General features: G+C 39.2%; 1 protein-coding gene across 2 annotated transcripts in view; it reads right to left on the bottom strand.

Annotated features, from left to right (window-relative positions):
- Positions 1-3,060: 3,060 nt before the first annotated feature.
- The window catches only part of PPP1R14C (protein phosphatase 1 regulatory inhibitor subunit 14C), a 50,997-nt gene continuing 35,176 nt past the window's right edge, over positions 3,061-18,881 (bottom strand). Inside the window, exons 2-4 of one of the 2 annotated variants that reach the window (XM_032101840.1) lie at positions 13,636-13,719; positions 12,234-12,266; positions 3,061-4,398 (exon numbers count right to left, since the gene is read on the bottom strand). In XM_032101840.1, the coding sequence (XP_031957731.1) occupies positions 4,324-4,398; positions 12,234-12,266; positions 13,636-13,719 (192 nt within the window). In that variant the 3' untranslated portion in view covers positions 3,061-4,323. The remainder of the gene's footprint in view (positions 4,399-12,233; positions 12,267-13,635; positions 13,720-18,881) is intronic. The other variant, XM_032101841.1, reaches the window with a different exon arrangement.

Below are 18,881 nucleotides of genomic sequence, written 5' to 3'. Positions count from 1 at the left end.
TAACTGATCCAATGACAACTTATATAGAAAAGCAGCCAATTTCAATTTGGAGATACTAACAGATGTCAATCTCACCTATTCCCACAGTAGCAAGCTCAAAGGGCTCATCACTATCAGGATGCTCTATTTTATTCCACACTTCAAGTTTCTTTCCTTTATCTTCCAGGTATTCCTCCTCTTCATGCTTTTCTCCAACACATGAAAGCACTGACATACCTCATTTTCTTTCCATACAGAAATATATGCAGTAACACAAGACTCTTCTGTTTTCCTAACGGGTAATTTTCTTAGTGATGTTTTTTCCTGGACTTCCCAACATCTGATTTATTTTCGGGCTTCCTCCCTAAATCTCAATACCTTTTAAAAACTATTGCATGCAGTTACTCAGTAACCTGTGCATGATGCTGGCAATGAGAAATCTTATGCAGCCAAGAAGCAATTTTTCCTTTTGTTACAGCACTTCACCAGTGTTTTAAGTTCAGCTGTTTGTTCAGAATAAGACCTGCACTTTCTTCTAGTTTCCACTCAAACAGATCTTCTGTTGATGTGGCTGGCAATATTTTTATTTTAACCCTGGAGCTGCATGTTTACATTAAGACTGTCTTGAATCTGAAAAAAACATTTAGAAATAAATTGCTGAGTAATTTCAATTTCACATACACTATTATACCTACCGGCATAAAGTACTAGGAACTCTTACTAAGACTCTGTGTCAAAGGGTTTCAAGTGCACAAATGGAGCAGATATTTTGCTCCTGCTTTTCTTGGCCATATTCTCTGAGAATAGAGAAACTCTCCCTTCCACATTCCACCTTATGTTCCTTGCATGAATGGCAACTTCAGGAGTAAACCTCATCGCTGGGGGGAAGGAACAAAAATGAGGCTGGCAGACAAATGGCTCATGACCTTTCTTCTGTGCCATAGGAATACACTACCGTGTCACTGCAGCCTCATAAGGCACACTAAGTATGATTACACAAGCACTTTCCTTTTCTTTCTAAGCCAGCTGCCAGGTCCTGCTGTAAAACATGCAAAAGCTAATTATGTTAGGAAGCAGACTCCAGAAACACATGCTCTTGCAGACAATTTTTTTACACTGGAAAGGCACTTCAATTCCAAAACAAAAACCTCAGTTTCACTACACATTTGCAAGAAGGAACTTCCGTTTCTTTCATTAGCCACTTAAAAAGCCCAGAGGAAGCTCTCATTGCAGCAACTTGGCCCTTCTCATGAAAGCTGTCCAGGCAAGACAGCAAAGAGACTGGGCTGTAAGATTTAATTTCAAGTTATTTCAGTAACAGTGTGCTATTTATATGCCCCTTGAATATTGCCCCAGAGCCAAGAACACCCACACAGTATAAAGACATAAAGCCCAATTAAACCTTTAGTGAATGGGTCAATTCTGCCCTCTTACTTCCCTCCCACTTACACCAAGGCCAAGAGTAGCTCCCTTAAGTAAAAATTAGCAAGAATGAGACCCCTTAAGTCCCCAAGAAAATCAGGCCAACTGCAAAAAAAAGCTATATAGAGCTTGGTTTTGCTCACTGACACTTGTAAGGCAGCAAAACCTGTGGCACTGGAGGAGAGGAAATCCTTCTCAGAAGTGACTTATCCCATCTCCATGAGACAAGAAAACAGTAAGGACTATCCCAGTCTTCACCATTTCTAAGTGTACCACCAAACCTACTGGTTTTAGAAGGGGTACACTGCTACCTTCCACAGCTACTTCAGTGCAAGATGAATAGGATAAAAGACACAAATATGTCATGCATACAGTAGGGGGGGCAGCTTTTAGTCAAACAACACAAAAGAAAAAATATTTGTGGATAGTATTTTTTGCTGTAGGTAATAAGAGAATTGGTACAGTTGCCATTAATTGACATCTGATTTGGCACACTGTTACTATAAAGGAAAAAAAAAAGTGATATTTGAAATCATTAGTGAAGTCACAAAATGCATCTCTGGATGTGAAAATTACTAGAAACCTTATTGTTCAAACTTTGGGTTGTTTCAGACTCCAGCTCAAGACTCTGAACATGAGAATTGCCAGCAAGTCTCCAATCAAAAGATTTTTCCCAATTTTGGACATACTAAACTGTTTTCAGCTTGAAAAAAGCTTCTCAGTGGTTTACAAACCAAAAAGCTTTTCAGAAAAAGTACCTGCCCGCTCAAGCATCAGGCTTGCTAGTGAGACTTCTTTATGTCACCACCAATTTTTGCCTCCAGAGTTGGGTGAAAAATCTAACAAAAGCCCCCTTACCTCAGCAGGTAACGGAGTTTTTCCTGTAACATTCTCTCCTTCAAAGGGTGATGTTGATACAAACTTGGTCATTTAGATCTAGCTACATGAGATCCTCTGCAAGGAGCACAGACCATGGATTCTTGTGGCAAGACACATGGGCCTCTTTCAAAACCAAAGACATCCCACTGATAACGTTGACAACAATAGTGGGAGATTTCAACACAAAAACAGAAGAATTCACTAGCTCCTCCCAATTTCTCTGAATTTTCATTTCAAAATTTTAAAAAAATCTCCTGGGTGGCTTCTTAGAAAACCAGAGCTAAATTGTAACTTCGGCAAGATACAAGATTTAAATTTAAAATGCTGCAGGTGAGTCTTTTCTGAGGGCTGCTGGCATTTCTTGAGGATCCAGAAAGGTGCATAAAGGAAGAAATGTAGAATGTGTCTCCTTCTGAAAGATTCCCTTCTGCCACACCTTCACTAGGAAACTGAGAGCCACCCTGTGTAAGCCCTCTCCTACAGTCCCTCTCTGGTGGACAAAAAAAATTACCTGAATTTATCAGCATTTACCTGAAAGAATTTCCATGCTTTTTTTCCCCCACCCCTTTTTAAATTCGTAGGGCACAGGGAAGGAAAGCCTCATCTGGAGGAGACTTTCAAAAGTGAAGCTGTGCACCAGGTTACAGGAGGTTGAGTGATACTGGGTACATTAAAAGCCAGTTAGGGTCAATACAGCCGGGTTCCCATGTACTTACCACTTCACAAGCTTCTCTTTTTGACAAGCAATTCCATTTACAAACCTACTCAGCAACAGTAGTCTTGTAAAGTGTACATGTAACAAGTCACAAGTTGTTCCATTTATTTGAGTAAATATCTGGTAAATAAAATCATCAGTAAACATTACAAAATTAAATACATTAAAAAAGCTTGCCAGTATACATAAAATTCACAAACATGTATTTCTTTTGAAAAATAAAATATGTTCAGAGCACCCTTGATATAAAATGCCTGACTAGTGTCACCTACCAGTAAATGGTAGCTTATCAAACATTCTAGTTAGGACATTTTCCAGAAGGGAGCAGGGATCTCTGTTCTTGCTCTTAGAAGTAAGAGAGCCCAAGTTAAGAAGTCTCCCCACTTCTCAGGGCAGAGCCATAAACAAAGGCTGTATTACTCTTTGCCTACCGTTACAGGAGAGGAATCTGCATCTGATTAAGACCACACCATTAAATGCAATACAGTACTTGCAATTCATTTTGGTATCCCTGCCTTTCCTCCAGTATGAACCAGCTTTTAAATGGTGATGGACATTTCTCTAGGTATCACTCCAGGCCCATATTCAGTATAGGTTAGCAAAGCTCCAAGACACCATGAGAGAGGAAGTGATCCTGGAGAGGAAGTGATCCTGGCAAAGCATCAAAGTCAATCAAATAACTTTTAAGTCTACAAATTAAGCCCTTAAAATTCCCAATTTTCATATGCTGCAGTCTAAACAAGGAGATATAATGAAATTCTTCACTGGGCTGCTTTAAGGGTATTTAGAAAAATGGCAGCATTCTTTTTAGTAATCTAAATTGGTACCTTCTGGTAGCAAATTTGCAACAACCACCATTTAAATAATTTACTATAACAAACTTCTCCTTCCATCCATGTGAAACAGTATTCACAACCCACTTTAAAATTTATGTACAGACAAGCACAAGAAACTTGACATCCATGAGTTAAATGTACAACCAACTTAAGAAACGTTTTGCAAGGAGAAGTCTCCTAGCTCTGTAAATTTACAAGATCTTCTGGTTCACCACATAGGCTTGCTTCCCCTCATCACTAACTCTTGGATTCTTCACTTGCTTCAGTAATCCTCAGGTGAAAGTTGAGAGCATCCAAATTGTTGGTATTTTTGATTAAAAAAATTTGACACTTAAAAAAGAACCCTTAAAACACACAAAAAAAATTCCTTGAGTCAAAACTGAATAAAATCAAAAAAGTTGTGGAGAAAGACAATTATTTTAATAAGGTCTTGTATTCAAAGTCCCATTTCCCTTGCCATGTCTTTTACAGAGTGCTATTACTTTGAGTTATTTATATACTCTTCTTTTGAGGGGGACTAAGTTTCCTCATTCCTCTTATCCGAGTTAGCAGCTCTTTGATAAATTCCTAGGGGGAAAAAAAGAAAATATGAGTAATTTTAATGATCCCATAATACCATAATCAAGTTTTGTTTCTAAAAAGCAAACTATACATTTTTATTTAAGCTTTTACTGCTAAGCTGGAATTTCTCTGGCCTGATCACCAGGAACCTTATACACACCCTTCCCATCCAGCAGAGGTGTGAACAACGAGCTTCTCCTTGTGATTGTGCTGGCTCAGTTGTTAGCCATCTTTCAGGTTTTTACTACACAGGGCCTTCTACCAACTATTGAATGAAGCAACACCTATGGCTGGATACAATGCAAACAGTCAAAGCAGACTTCCACAGCTTAATCCTGCACAGAAATCAGCACTCTTGCCAAAAGAGGTGTTTCTCTTGCCAGTTTCCATGCTGGAATCAGTATTTTGGTTGGCTGCATACTCAGCTGTACAAGAAAGCTGATCTGGCTAAAAACTCGGGTGTTTTTCCTCCTGCCCTGCTACTTTACCAAGCTGGCTCAGCCCTCTGATCAGGCCCACCACTCAGCCCACACTAACACTTGTGTCAGCCCGAGGCAAGGCAGGAAGAAGGAACCAGAGGTAGCACCACTGGTTTATGATGGGTGAAACTGGTTGCAGAGCCAAGTGAATGACACTAGTAAAAAACAAAACAAAACAAAACAAAACAAAAAAACCCAGAACAAAAAACCCAGAACACAACAAACCAATTCATGGACCAGGCACAGTGATATTTTCCCCAGTTTCAGCAGATTTTCTCTTTTTTAAACTGTGTAAGAACAGAAGCCTACAAATTCTTTTGGCATACAATTTCTTGCAGGTGCATTTAAAGCTAAATTACTTCCTTGCTGTCACATTGGGAAAATAATGTTTATCCACAGTACTATGTATACACCTACAAAAAGGTTCTTATGAAATCAGCTAGCTATAAACATGGAACATAATTATGGATTTAGTCAGTTAGATTGATGTGAAAAGCCAGGTTGGACAGGGCTTTGAGAACCTACTGGATGGTGTCCCTGCCCTTGGCAGGGGAGTCAAACTAGATGATATTTAAGGTCCCTTCCAACCCAAACCACTCTATGAAACAACTAAAAGCATTATTTCCTGGATGAATGCTTAAAAATTCCAGTGAACAAAGTTACCACCTAAATGACAAAGCAGTACCTTTCAAAACAGGTCATACTGAAACATGCATTACAAGGGGCTACACTTTGCACAAGGAAAGTCTCTGTAAATGTGTATTTTAACTTGAGAAATATGTCAGGTTTTTCTGGTGGGACCATGGTCCCACCAAACCAATTTCCTTTTCTGACAGATTATGCACATCTATAGTGAAGTGCATGTACTGTTGCACTGTGGTTATTGTTGCATCCACGCTACCTGTGGCTGCAAGGAACAGCAGCGAAGGCAGAGCAGCTACACGACAGTGGGGTCTCCACCCTGAACTAAGTTAAGGCCACTTAACTTACACACATAGATGTAAGGAATACATCTTATGCATATCAATATCACACTTCCCATCTGGACACACACACAGCCTAATGAGATAATCAGAAAAACAGGTTTCCTAAGACCCCCAAATCCTCTCCCTCCATCCTCTTGAAGCTGTCTTCTTCCACACAGGCACAAGCCACTGCAACAATATCAATTCTAAACTTGTCACAGCCCAGTACTTCTCCACTAAAAAACAGAAAAGGAGGAAGACATGCTTACGCTAAAAATTCACAGTTCTCAACAAACTTCACAAACAGTTTTGTGTCATCCTATCATCACTGTAAGGACCTGTTAGATAACGCAAAACTGCAGGCATGGTGCTGCTTGAAACATATAAACACACTTTCGGATTTTTTTACTATCAAATTTATATAAAGCCCTGCTTTATATAAATCATTAGAGAAATTAACTCCCTGAAGTGATCTTAGAAGATTTTTACTTGGGATTAATGTCATTAGTATTGCCTTTCAGCAAGTAGTTGAAAGTTGACAAACCTGTAGCCCCATGCCAAAACATCAGATTAAGACAGCTTTGGAGAGGAGTGGGCTGAAGTGCAGTTCCTCCCTTAGAAAACTTTATTAATTGCCTGTTCAAGCCACAAATACTCTACAAGACACTACATCTGGAAACTCTGCAGCAGCTTCACACAAGTAAAAGCCTTACAGGAAGGGGCACCTGCAGAGGGGACAGGGACATCTATGGTACTCTGTAGTCATTTGGGACATCCCACCCTGCCATTTCTCTAACCATTCTCCCACAACTCCGTAGAGTTTGGAGCAAGTTTCCCTTAGATATGAAATGTAGCCGGGCTCAGTTGCTTTTTAATATGATATTATACCAAGAGAGAGGAATTCCTCCCCTTATACTTTGAAGAGTTACCATAAGCACCTTCTTTTGCAAAACAGGGTATTTGCTTGAAGTTTTCAGGCAAGTTTAACACCACCTGGAAACTTCTTAATGCTGCTAAAACAAACCAAACTCTTGGGTCAACCCCCTAAAGGAGGAGATCTGAGGTAACTGCAACTATTCTTAAGGCAGAGGAAGCATTCATTTGAAGAAGTACCTGTAATAATTTAAAATGCTTTATCCCTCAGGAACTATTTCTTCTTGAAATAAGGGTCTGCAGTACCAAAGAGTAGAACCCAACAAGAGCATTTTGCATGTGGCAGACATTTTGCATAATGCAGTACTGCTGTTGTGCACATCCCGTGGACACCCAAACCACAGCACTGGCTCAGCACATTTCTGATTTAAGTATCACTTTGCATCTGACACTTGCATGGAGCTGGCTGTCATTAACATAGTTGTGCTCCGGTGCTTGTGCCTTTCTTGCTTTGCAGTTTCCCATCAAGGAAAAGCAGTGTTCTAGAAAAGATGCACATTTTCCCTCATGGAGGCAGGAAAGAAACTTCACAGCATTTCAGTAACTAACCAACTCATCTTATGACAGTAATGACCAATTTTTTCTTAAGCCATTGCTCAAAAATTGCAGTGTTGCTCCTTGTGGCCATTTGAGTCAAGATTTAATATCCACATCTATCTCCACCGTGTACACAAAAATCATTTTACACAGAGCATTTTATTGAAATCCCCTCTAACAAGATACGCTGCAATTTAGCATCAGATGTTTGAAAGCTGATGGTGTACTAATCTATGTTAAAAACACTTCTGTAACACAGGTTGAATTATCTACCTATATATACTGATTTAATTCACAGAGTTAAAAAACGTAAGAATAATTCAGCTAAGGATTCAAGAATTTATTAATTATTCCTTGAAGGGTTATAGCCAGGAATATACAGGCTACATGCACTTCTAATAGAAGAAAAATCTCATACCAGCACTTTGTGCCTTGGTAAATGAAATAAAAAATAAAATTTTTTAAATGTGCAAAAATGTATGCAAACTTAGTTAAAATTCTTTTTTACAGATTTTGTGCAAGGAGGCACCCTTGCTACAAGTATTGAGAATCTTGTTAATTTATAATACTAAATCATTGTTTCTAGAAGACATCTTTCTAATTCCAAAGGCAAATTTTAAGGAGAGACAGACTAAATCTATAGTTCATTTGAACTCATCTATATTCAGCCTTAGGCAAAAAAATAATAAAGGCAAAAAACAAAGGTGAAATGCTAATTCAGGAAAGGGGAGGAAATCACTTCACCTCTCTGCTTTGGTGGTGTGACTCATTGTTTTAATGAGGTCATTTGACAGACAATGAATTCCAGGCTTCCTATTCAAGTCTTCCAATTAATTCTGGAGACTAATTAGACTCTGTCTCTCCAGATTTCTCTTCCTCAAACAGTACACATGTAGTAGGACTAGTTTTTAAACTAAAATTTAGAGTTTCTAGTCCTCCTGCTTCACTAGAGCATGAAATGAATCCTAAGCCAGCTTCCCTTCACAGCTTTAGTTCCCTGTAGCCAGGTCAAAAACCAAGATTTCCTTAACTGTTTGCCCAAGGCTATTTCTCGGAGACAGCCCCATTGGTTGGATGTAAAAACTAAAGTCAGCCTGGAGAGCAATCCCACAGCTACTTGGGAAAGAAACTAAATAACAACTAAAAAGAAAAAAAATCGACCAACCAAAAAACCAAACCAACAAATAAAAAAAAAAAAGAAAAAGAGGGCACCCTACTCATCTTACTGCCAAACACCTCTTCCACAAAGGCTCAAATCTGAAGCCAATAGTACAGAAAGAAGGGAACTGCTTTGGGAGAGCAGGACCAGAAGATGCCCTCTATTAGCAAGAACCAGTGCAGCGTCTCTGTAGCCTCACTGAAAAATGCCATCAACACGCCCTCTCCAGTGAGGCCACAGCACCATTAGTGTCCAGAGGATGAAATTTTTGCAGCAATTTAGCTTCTTGGTGAGCTCTGTACAAGGCACTAACTACATACTACAAAGCTTAGCTATGGTAAAGACTTGCAGCCCAATTATTCTCCAGTTCAGCAGCACGTAAACAAGCACAGCTTATTCTTGTCAAATCACCACTTGCCCTTCCATTGTGATATTGCGATAGGTATTTATGAGTTGTATTCATGAGTACTTGCAGAAATGAAAACATGCAAGCTTAATTCCCTCCAAGGCTGTAGTACAATACAGGGCAGATCTCAGCAGGCACATAAAAAGTTTTAGTTCACTGAATTCAGTGGTCAAATGGATGAACAAGAAATCATGCTTTACTCAAAATGCATCTGCCTGCATCGCTTTTAAATAAGCATGCTTTCTAACCCTTTTTCTCTACAAACTGTCCTATCTGATTTCAAGTAATAGGGACACAAAGTACATTTGCTGTGACTTAATAATTTGCCACCCATCAGCTGCTCTGGCTTGCCCATATGTAAGGCAGCACACTGCACTGAGGCTTTAGGACACATCTATAGCGACTATTGCTTCTTGTGGGTATCCTACATATTGCTGCCTTGCAATTTCATAGAAAAAACAACAATTAACTTGAAATAATTCATAAAATATTAGGACCAAAATAAACATACAGTCCTTCAAAAGTTATGGGGTTCTGTGTTCAGAAGCATTGAGCTTTCTATTCATGCCTGCATACTAAAAACATACATTATGTCAATAGATACACAAAACAGCTTTTATCTTAAAAACCATAGTGCCAACACCACTCGAAAAAGTTGCATCACAAGCCTCTAGTTTGCTCCAGCTAGAAATTAAACTTGGAGAAACATACAGTTAAGAAAATGCATCTCTACCTTTTTCAAAAGTGTTAAAAGCTGCTGAAATAGTCCAACCACTGAAGTAATTGAGTAGTCAGTAACTTAAATCTCTGCCCAAGTTCTCCAGAAAATATGGACAACAATTCAACATAGTTTGTTTGCAAACCACATCGAAAATTATTATGTTTCCACCAATGCAATTTTCTTTAATGATGCAACTTCATCTCCTTTTTCTCCCATTTTGCCCTTTTGCATTTTAAGTGAAGAATTGTACTAGCAAAATAGATTTAATCCTGCTTGAATGAACCCTCCACCTGAATGGGGGAGATCTCCAGCCCATTCATCTGAAGCTTTGTATATTTCTATAAGAAAAGAAAAAAGTAAATAAACTGCAAATCTAATTTATCCAGTTCTCTTCAAACACTCGTTGTCTGCAGACCGTGTGTTGCTCAGCTGCATCTTTTGGAGTCAGTAAACATATAAATTGCCCACTCATTGAATTTCTCTCCTATAGCAGTTGAAGAATTTCCTTGTTGTTTCTCCTGTCATCACTTTGGCTGTCCCACTAGTGGAAGCTTTAATTCACATCAGCCACAAATATTTCAGATTTTCTCCAATGCCCAGTCTAAATGAGTGGCCTTGCTGTTACCAATAGCAGAGATAACAGCAATACAGATTCAGTCAGCCTTCTTCAAAATACATGTCTTGAAAAAACCTCATTGATTTCACAATCAAACTGTCCTCCTATCCTAAATAAGGGTCTATTGTGAAGCATCTAAACCTTATCATCAAGATTGCAGATTATATTTAAATTTCTTTGTTATATTCACTGCTAACATCAATAATCTCCATCACCAGATGATGACAGAGAACATCAGGCAGAACTGAGATAGCAACTTGACAAAGGTCAGAGTGGGATTTTCCACAAGTGACATGTGGGACTGTATGAAGAACTGACTGCTTTGGCACACAGATGATGCAGGAAGAGGATGCTGCTCCCTGCTCCTCTTCAATTACAACAGTTCAAATCCAGAATTTGATTACAGCACTGATTTAGCAGATACCACATCCTTTAAGTTTGTGTACACAGTAAGTCTTTATATAAAGGTCCCACCTTAAGCATATTTCCATACAAATTAAAACAGCCATAACTGCTGCCTAAGAAAAGCTTTTCATATTTTAGAAGCACATTCAACAGTCTAGCTATATTTCCCTTAGAAGAAAGGTTTTGTAATAATTCCTCATAAGTTACTGTCAGCTACTATCTTTGGCCAAATTATTAAAGAGGCTGGGAACTCTTTCCATCTTTTAAGTGACCTGGATAACTCCACTTCCTCTGATGAAAATCAATCCAGGATACATACAAAAATTCCTCAGTCTTTCCTTAACCTTCAGTCTAAATGGAAGGTACTAAGCAAAACTGACTTAAGATACACATTTGCAGGTTTAGAGGTTTATTTTAACAGTTGGGTAAGAGCCGTGAGTTATTAAGCTTTCTGCCTGTACTATTTTTCTTTATGTTCTGAATAGCAGAGACAGTATCCGCTGTAAAGAAACCAAGATACAACACACAACAAGCTCTATAAGTCTTATCAAGTGAGTCTTTCTGGGTTAATTCCCTGCACTGTCAAAATGTTTGTACCAGCAACTACTATAGCAATTCTGAAGAATCTTCCCCATCTACCATAGGAATCAATAAAAATGGAAAAGTCTTGAAGAAAATATCTCATGGACTGAGAAGTGCCTATTCAACTGCACCAGCAGTTCTTCTGGATAGTCTGACTATCCTTAAGCCCCAGCAGTTTCTGTGGCTACAGCTGCAGATATTACAGAAGAACCAATGTATTTGCAGCCTTGTTTCAAAACCAAACACCTGGCTTCTAGTCATGCACAGCTGAGAGGCCACTGACAAGAGGAATCCTGTAAACCAACCCCTCTATTAAATACTGTGCAGCAGCCACTTCTGGGAAAGAACTGACTCTATAAATGGAACTAACAAACTGACCCATCATCTAGACTTTTGATTTTTTTAATTATTTTTGTTCCTCTTTTTTTTTAGAATGAGTCCAAAGGGGTTTTTACAAAATTTACTCTTCCTAGTAAACACACATTACTGTAAAAAAAGCAGGCTGTATTGACACTGGACACATTAATGGATACGCAAGTTGAAAGCTGGGTAACTAAATCCTGCTAATACAGGTTATCCCACAATTTTATTCAAGTCCATTCACACAAACAATTAGCTGAGCTGCATATCTGCATAACAGTTCTCAGAATAAATTTTACTGTCCTAGATAAAATTAAATGATTTCACAGTGAAGAGCACAGTCCAACACGTAAATATTTTATCCATCTGATGAGAATTGTGTTTAGATTTCTTATAACATGGCAGCTGTGTAAGTCAGTACAGTCAGTCAGAGCATTACAGAAAACAATATTGATAGTTCAGCTGGAATGACCAGCAGCTCCTCCACAGGGTACAATCACATTCCTACTGGAGCCAAGTGAAAGGCACAAACATTTTCAGGATATAAAGCTCCAAGTTTATCAGCTAGACATTCATATTCATCTAGTTACTTTATCATAAGAATAAAAATAAAGTTACTTTAGCTTGAACATAACTACATTTTCCACAGGATAATAGCATTTTTAAAAAGTCTTTTACCTCTGTTGGTTTGTAGCAATCTACAAGAGTTTCCTAGAAGCAAAATATGAAAGCGTCAGTATCCATACAGAGTAATAGTGTACATAAACAAGTCATGGTATGAAACCTGGCAAGGGAGGGGAGAAAGAAAAGGAGCAACAATCTTTGAATCACTGAATGAAGATGTTACCAAAAACCCAGAGTTATACAAGTCACCTTTGCTCCCTAGGTGGATCAGAATGATTTGTACCAGGAGAGAAATAATGGCTTCTTTTCCCCAGGTAGGAAGTTACAAAATCCCTCTCTCCAAGAAAACCTGAGAAGAGGAGGAGAATCTAAGAACATTTCTCCCAGCAACAGACATGTGAAAGGCAGCTTTCTGTGAGGACATCAGAGTCTTTGCAATGCAGAAATAGAAACGTTAGTTATTTCTAGCAGGGCATTCCTAGCAGGGGGCTGCTGCAGCTAGTTTAGGCAGAAGGAGCAAAGCTATTTATGAATGCTGAGCAAACAGCCTGGGGCCATGCCCCACATCTCTGTGGCTGGCCAGGGGGCACTGGGAAAAGGGTGCTAATAGGCACTGAAATCAGATGTGCTGCATCTAAGCACCACATTAGTCACCTCCCAGAAGCAAGCTGAGGGCAAGCCACAACTCTAGAATAAGTTTTTATTTTCTTAGTGCATCTGAAAAGATTATAAATGGAGACACTTCCTATTAGTTTTACGTATTGATTTAGAGAGAGATATATATTAAGACAATGATGTTTCTTTTCTTCTCCCCCTCATTCTTCCATTCATTAACTTCTACCTCACACAGGATTCAAAGAATTAGAGAGCTGGCTTGAACTGTGTAATTTCAACAGACAGCTTTTGAATTTCCCTACTAATTCCTGTTTCTGGCCATCTTACCCTTTCTTTCAACTTTTTGATGGGTTCCAATTTCTATCTAGTATAGACAGAAATAATTACCAGTAGTCTAAGCACAAGGGAAGATTTCTGGTCTGTATACACATGCATACACATTTCTGCTGCTGAAGTGAATCACAGAAACTATCTGGTCATCATAACTGACTCTCAGTCATACAGTTTTTCCATGTGACTGTTCTTCATTTTTCTATGTTTTCTGTTCTTTATTTTATATACTTGTACAAATTAGAATGAGGCTAATTTGGCTTAGCGTATTTCCCTCTATTACTGGATTCTTTGAAGTTTTATTTACTAGTGTTACCACCTACCTTCCGGAAATATTTTATCTAAAAGGATTTTGATTACCTTTGAACAGTCTGGTAGACTATGATAAACTAGACCTACGAACCTCTCCATTCTAATTCTACGTTTACAGTGGATTCAATCAAACACAAGATATCGATCCAGATGCATTACTTCAGCCACCTTCTGATTTAAAATTATAAAATAATATTACCTGTAATTTGAGAGCTCTCTCCTCTTCGTTGGCTGCATCGAGAAGGTCATCAATGTCAATTTCTACATCTGGCATTTCTTCTTCCTGAAATGCAAAAATACCCACTTAGTCCATAGAGCTATCTTTTAACTAACCCCAAAAGCAGCCTAGTGATAGCACACAAACCCATCTTCCTGGAGCCAGACAAGGAAATCAATAGCGCATGGTGGCTTGATTCCTTGCTCCCAGGCCAGCAGAAGGCCAAGCCCCAGCCTCACAGGAGCTGACAACTCTAATCAATCCTTTGCTCGCAGCCAGGATGTGTTACTAACTCATGGCCAGCAGCACAAGTCATGCTATTCTCACCATACTGGGCACGAGGATAAAGAAGAAGAAGGAAGAGGAAGTAGATAACAACTGCAGCAAGCCACAAAATTGTTTTGAAAGTATTTTAGATTGGACTGCTTATTTTGGTAACATTGTGGAAGATCTCCATTGCTTAAAGTTGACTTACAATACAAGCTTCATCAGAAGAATTCAGATTTTCAGTACCTGCAGTGAAGCACAAAGTCTAAGGCATAGAGTATTTTAGAGAATTTTTCTTTAACCTCCTCCACCCACACACTTCTCCCTTTGCATCAGCAACACATCAGATGCCTTGCTCCCTGAGTCAGAGCAGCAGTCCACACATTTTGAAGGACCCCTGAGCTCTAGAATCCCAATGAGAATTCACCATCCACAGATATCACCATTTATTGCATTTTCAATTATGCAAAAGATATTCTGCTGGCCATTTTATACATCTTCTCATCAAAATTGTTATGCAGCTCCCTACTGCACATACAAAACTCTGATCTCAGCCTCTCTCCCACACCAAGTTCAGCCTTGACAGAAGCCTCAGTGCCATGGCACACAGCTCCTCTGTTGCCCCTCCTCCATCTAAGCCAACACATGGGCACTGCAAGACTGTCCTCTCCCACAAGTACACTGCCTTCAATCGACTCACTGACACAGCATCACTTTGGCACCTACCTAATGAAAACAGGGACCTGAAATCCTCCAAAGGGGAAGGTGGATTTAAGTGTCAGGATGAAGCAACAAGATCACAGCAGCAGCAGCCCTCTTGTACCCTACCAACATTTTTCAAGATCCTTTAAAGAAGCATTTTAACAAAAATGTGGTGGTTCTAGCAAGTTGCAAAGGTTTCAACAATTTTGAAATAATTCAACAAGTGTGAGATAATGTAAGAGCTCCAATAGCAACTGCCTCAGGTAACACCAAAATTATTCTTCTACTGGGTAAAAGACAGTCCAAACATCAGCAACAAAGATAAGTTAGTTCAAGTTAATCTAACAGAAGTTAAGCACCAAAGTGGCAAATAACCAGCTGTATCAAACTCCAGCTAAAACACCAACTGTTCTTTTTGAGTGTGCAGAGAAAGGACAGAAGCTGGATGATTAAGTTCCCCATTCCCCATCTCTGAAGGAAAGTGTACAGGGACACGATAGCACAGTCACACAGGCAGTTAGACCCAAAGAACAAAAATACACAAAGCACACCCTTTGCCCAATTAGCCTGGTCAGAAAGGAAGTGTGGACATTTGCTGAAATGAAGTAAAGATACCAATTATTGTAATGCAATCTGGCAATATAGGAGTTTATAACCTTATGCAATTTAGCAATTTAAACAAGAGGAAGAGGAAGAATATATAGGCTATATATTCAGTAAAAGCCATCAGAATTGGAAAGGATAAAGAATAATCCATAACAGTGGTACAATTACTTAGTGGCTTACTATCCCAACTCTAAGCGAATTCACATATCACACCAAGAACCAGAAATTCCCCACATAGGTAGAAAACCTCCTGAACATTCTATCTAAGCAGCTCAGCCTAAATACTGTTAAGACAGGGTGCCTGGAGTAATTTGTCACTACTAATACTGTAAACTTCTCAAAAGACACATCCATTGAACCCTGTAAATAGAAATAGTGCATCTGTCTGCATTTAGAAGTGCTGTTCAGCACATTGAATATTTTGTCAGATACACATTTTGAACTCTTACCTCTTGGAGCGGCATTCTAGCAAACTGAAACAAAGCTGAAAAGCAGCAGTGAGGGGAAATTGCCTAGAAGGTATCTAATGCTTTTTTGTGATCACACTTCATTGAAGTTGAGTACTCCTGAAAGGTTAGTTTCACGCTGAATGGTACCAGTTCAGTGGGAGAAATCCTGCTTCTATCCCTCTTCCCTCTTACCTTCTTCAACTTTCTCCTACAACTTCAAGGTTCACAGTGCCATGAATTCAGAGGGCAACTGCACCAGCAGTTCACTGAAACTTTGGTATAAGAGGAAACAAAGCTCCTGTACATCACAGAAAGTGATAAAAAAAAAATAAACTAGAAATATTTCTGAAACAAGGAACTATAATTGTATCTGACACAATGGCTTTCAACTAAGTTACATTTTCTGTAAAAGATCATGTGTGTCTTCTTCATGTCACAGCAGCTTTGAACTCTGATACACCACACAAATGGAGAAGGAAGACCAAAAAGGTAACTCTTGCTCTTACTTTTGGCTGAATGAACAGTCAAAACATCTTTTCTCCATCTGAACTACTGTGCCTACATGATCTCAAGAGTTTTATCTTAGGCGTGAAAAACAAGCCCTTAGGTCAGGAGCCTGACCACTCCACAACAGCTGTAATGAGAGAGAGAGGAAAGACAAAGTCATGCCTTCTGTTTGACGGATTTTACTGATGAGATTAGTCTGGTTGCTTGAATTACAATTAAGCAGCTAGATACAGATTGGGCTGGGCCAAGCCTGAAAGGGTCTGTGCATAGCCAAAGGATGGTATTTTGAGGGTCTTGTTACTGTCATGAGGCTGTGCAAAAAAAAAAAACAAAGCACTGCCACCAGTTCTCCTCCAGTAAGAGTGAGACAAAGTGATGCAAATAGCAGGTGATGGCAGGGGGCAAGAAACCACTAGCAGCATGCTGACAGGGAGCAGCCCCCAGAAAAGCTAAAACAGAAGGGGTGTGGGGGTTCCAGGTGCAAACATCTATCAAGTGAAACTCTTGGGGGAGGGGAGGATGGACACTCTCCTTTTAAGCACCCTCTGCAGTCTGCATCAACAATGTAGGCAGAACATAAGCTGATTTCTGCTTAATTATTCAAAAGTCAGAAAATATCAAAGACAACTTCCATGATATTTAATGCAACTTAAATTCAACCTTGCACTGAAAGACAGCCCCATTACTCTTTAGGTTGCATGAATTCTTTGCAGGCTATGGGCAAAAGACCTTGGGCACAGACATGCATTAAGCAGTAAACAGCTGTAGCAGTTTAAGACATTACAACCTCTGCAGCTGGCAGAGGTGAATGGAACAGAAGCAGGTGAACATCCATTAGCGAGACCAGAGAAAGGCCTTCAAAACCAGCTCCCACAGCAGCTTAAGCCAAAAGGCTGGATTTTGCAGGGGCATCTCGAAGAACACTTGCACACTCCAGTCTGTTGACCCTGAGGACAGCACCTCCAGTACAGCAAAAGCAGGTCTGACATCATCCCAAGTATCTACTAATTAAACATTTATTGGAGGCTTTAAAATTTAAAGGGCAATAGTTGCCCTATGGATAACTTCCCATATAAATCCAACTGGCAAATTAGCCTATTATCCCACATCCTCACTGCCATTCACTGTGCACCATCTCATTTGTAGTGCTGGGAAATAATTAAATAGGCTTGTTTGATTTTTGCTTTAGATTTCAAATATGGGAAAGAAAGGAGAAGTTAAATCCAGCAAGAAAAGTTAAAGCCATCATTTTTATAGTGAGTTTGGAAACAGCAGGAAAGGATAGCAAAAGAAAAATGAGGGAAAAGGAAGGGAAGATGACTGTACAATTCAGACATATGAAGGTTTCAGATTGTATGAATCAGGGATTCCTCTTGGGAGTCCTGGAAGATTGCCAGTAAGTGATCAAAACCAAACTAGAAAAAAAGACCAGTTTTTCTGGAAATATCCATTTAATATATGAAAATATTTATTTATTTTAGAACAGGCATTTGCTGGGCATCTAATACAGGCAGCTCTAAACAAGTTCATCTGCCGACATGGATGGCACTCCAAAACAGTGGTGCAAGTCTCCAGATGATAAATAAAAAATCCATAAATTACCAAGACTAGAAGTCATTGGTTGCATATGCAACCTGGTAGGATTATGAATGGATTGCACTTAGTCCAGGTAAATGAATATGACCAAATAGTAATTTGTATGAAACACAAAGGAAATATTTATGTGTTTCTTGCGTTTGTTGTTTTGGGGGACTTAAGTGTGAAGGCAAAAGAGGATAAAAGTGAAAACAGAAAAAGACAATAGTTTAAGTGATCAAAAATTATTAATCCAGAATCAAAGGAAACTCATTTTTACTTAAAGCCAATTCTAGTGCAGAGTCAAAATACACAGCTAAAATAAAGCCATTTGCAAGACAAAAAGACTGCTCCGTCTATTGATTGGTATGAGGAAGAGAAGATTAGGAAAGGATGCTGAAGACAGCAAGAAGGTACTCAAAAGTGCCAGGGTTCATGAAACTTGCAGTAAGAACAAGAATCCTCAGTGGTAAAACCCAGTTACTAAATTACAGCATGTTTTCTCCAATCCTAAAATATTAAGAGCAGTAATCCCATAGCAGACATGAAGATCTAATGGTAGATATGAAAAAAAAAATTATCTCTCATTTCTTTTGGTCTAGGTGAAGCAGTTCATGCAACAGTGAATATTAGTTTGTACAGCCGATAACCAGTGAACACATTTAGGCTGCTGCTCCCAGTATGATACAACCTTGAGCATGCAGTTACATATTATTTCCTCCCCCATCAGGCACTTATCTCATTAGCAACCAGTCATTGAATGTGAAATCTCAAAGGCAATACAGACAATGAGGCCCCACAATCCTGAGCACATGCTATCCAGCCTTGGCTCCAGCTAAAAGGTAGCAGCAAAACCCGTGTTGTACCCAATCTGTTCTAACCAGAGCAGCAGCCTCTTCCACCAACAGCAAGTCTATCTTCCTCTATCACTCCTGTTTATTGAATCAAAGTGCAGAGACATTCAAGGCAACGTTACCAGATTTGTCCACTCATTTTGAGTCATTGATCCTACTGATTATGAATAATCGTAATTTATTTGTGGCAGTGTGGCTATTTCACAGAAACCTTCTCCTGCGCTGAGCCTGTCTTCAAGTCTGACATCACGTGGATCCAGCTAAATAT

Source organism: Corvus moneduloides, chromosome 3 (genome assembly GCF_009650955.1).
Source record: "Corvus moneduloides isolate bCorMon1 chromosome 3, bCorMon1.pri, whole genome shotgun sequence".
In the NCBI taxonomy this organism is placed as follows: Eukaryota; Metazoa; Chordata; class Aves; order Passeriformes; family Corvidae; genus Corvus; species Corvus moneduloides.
This window is presented reverse-complemented; position numbering and strand designations above follow the sequence as displayed.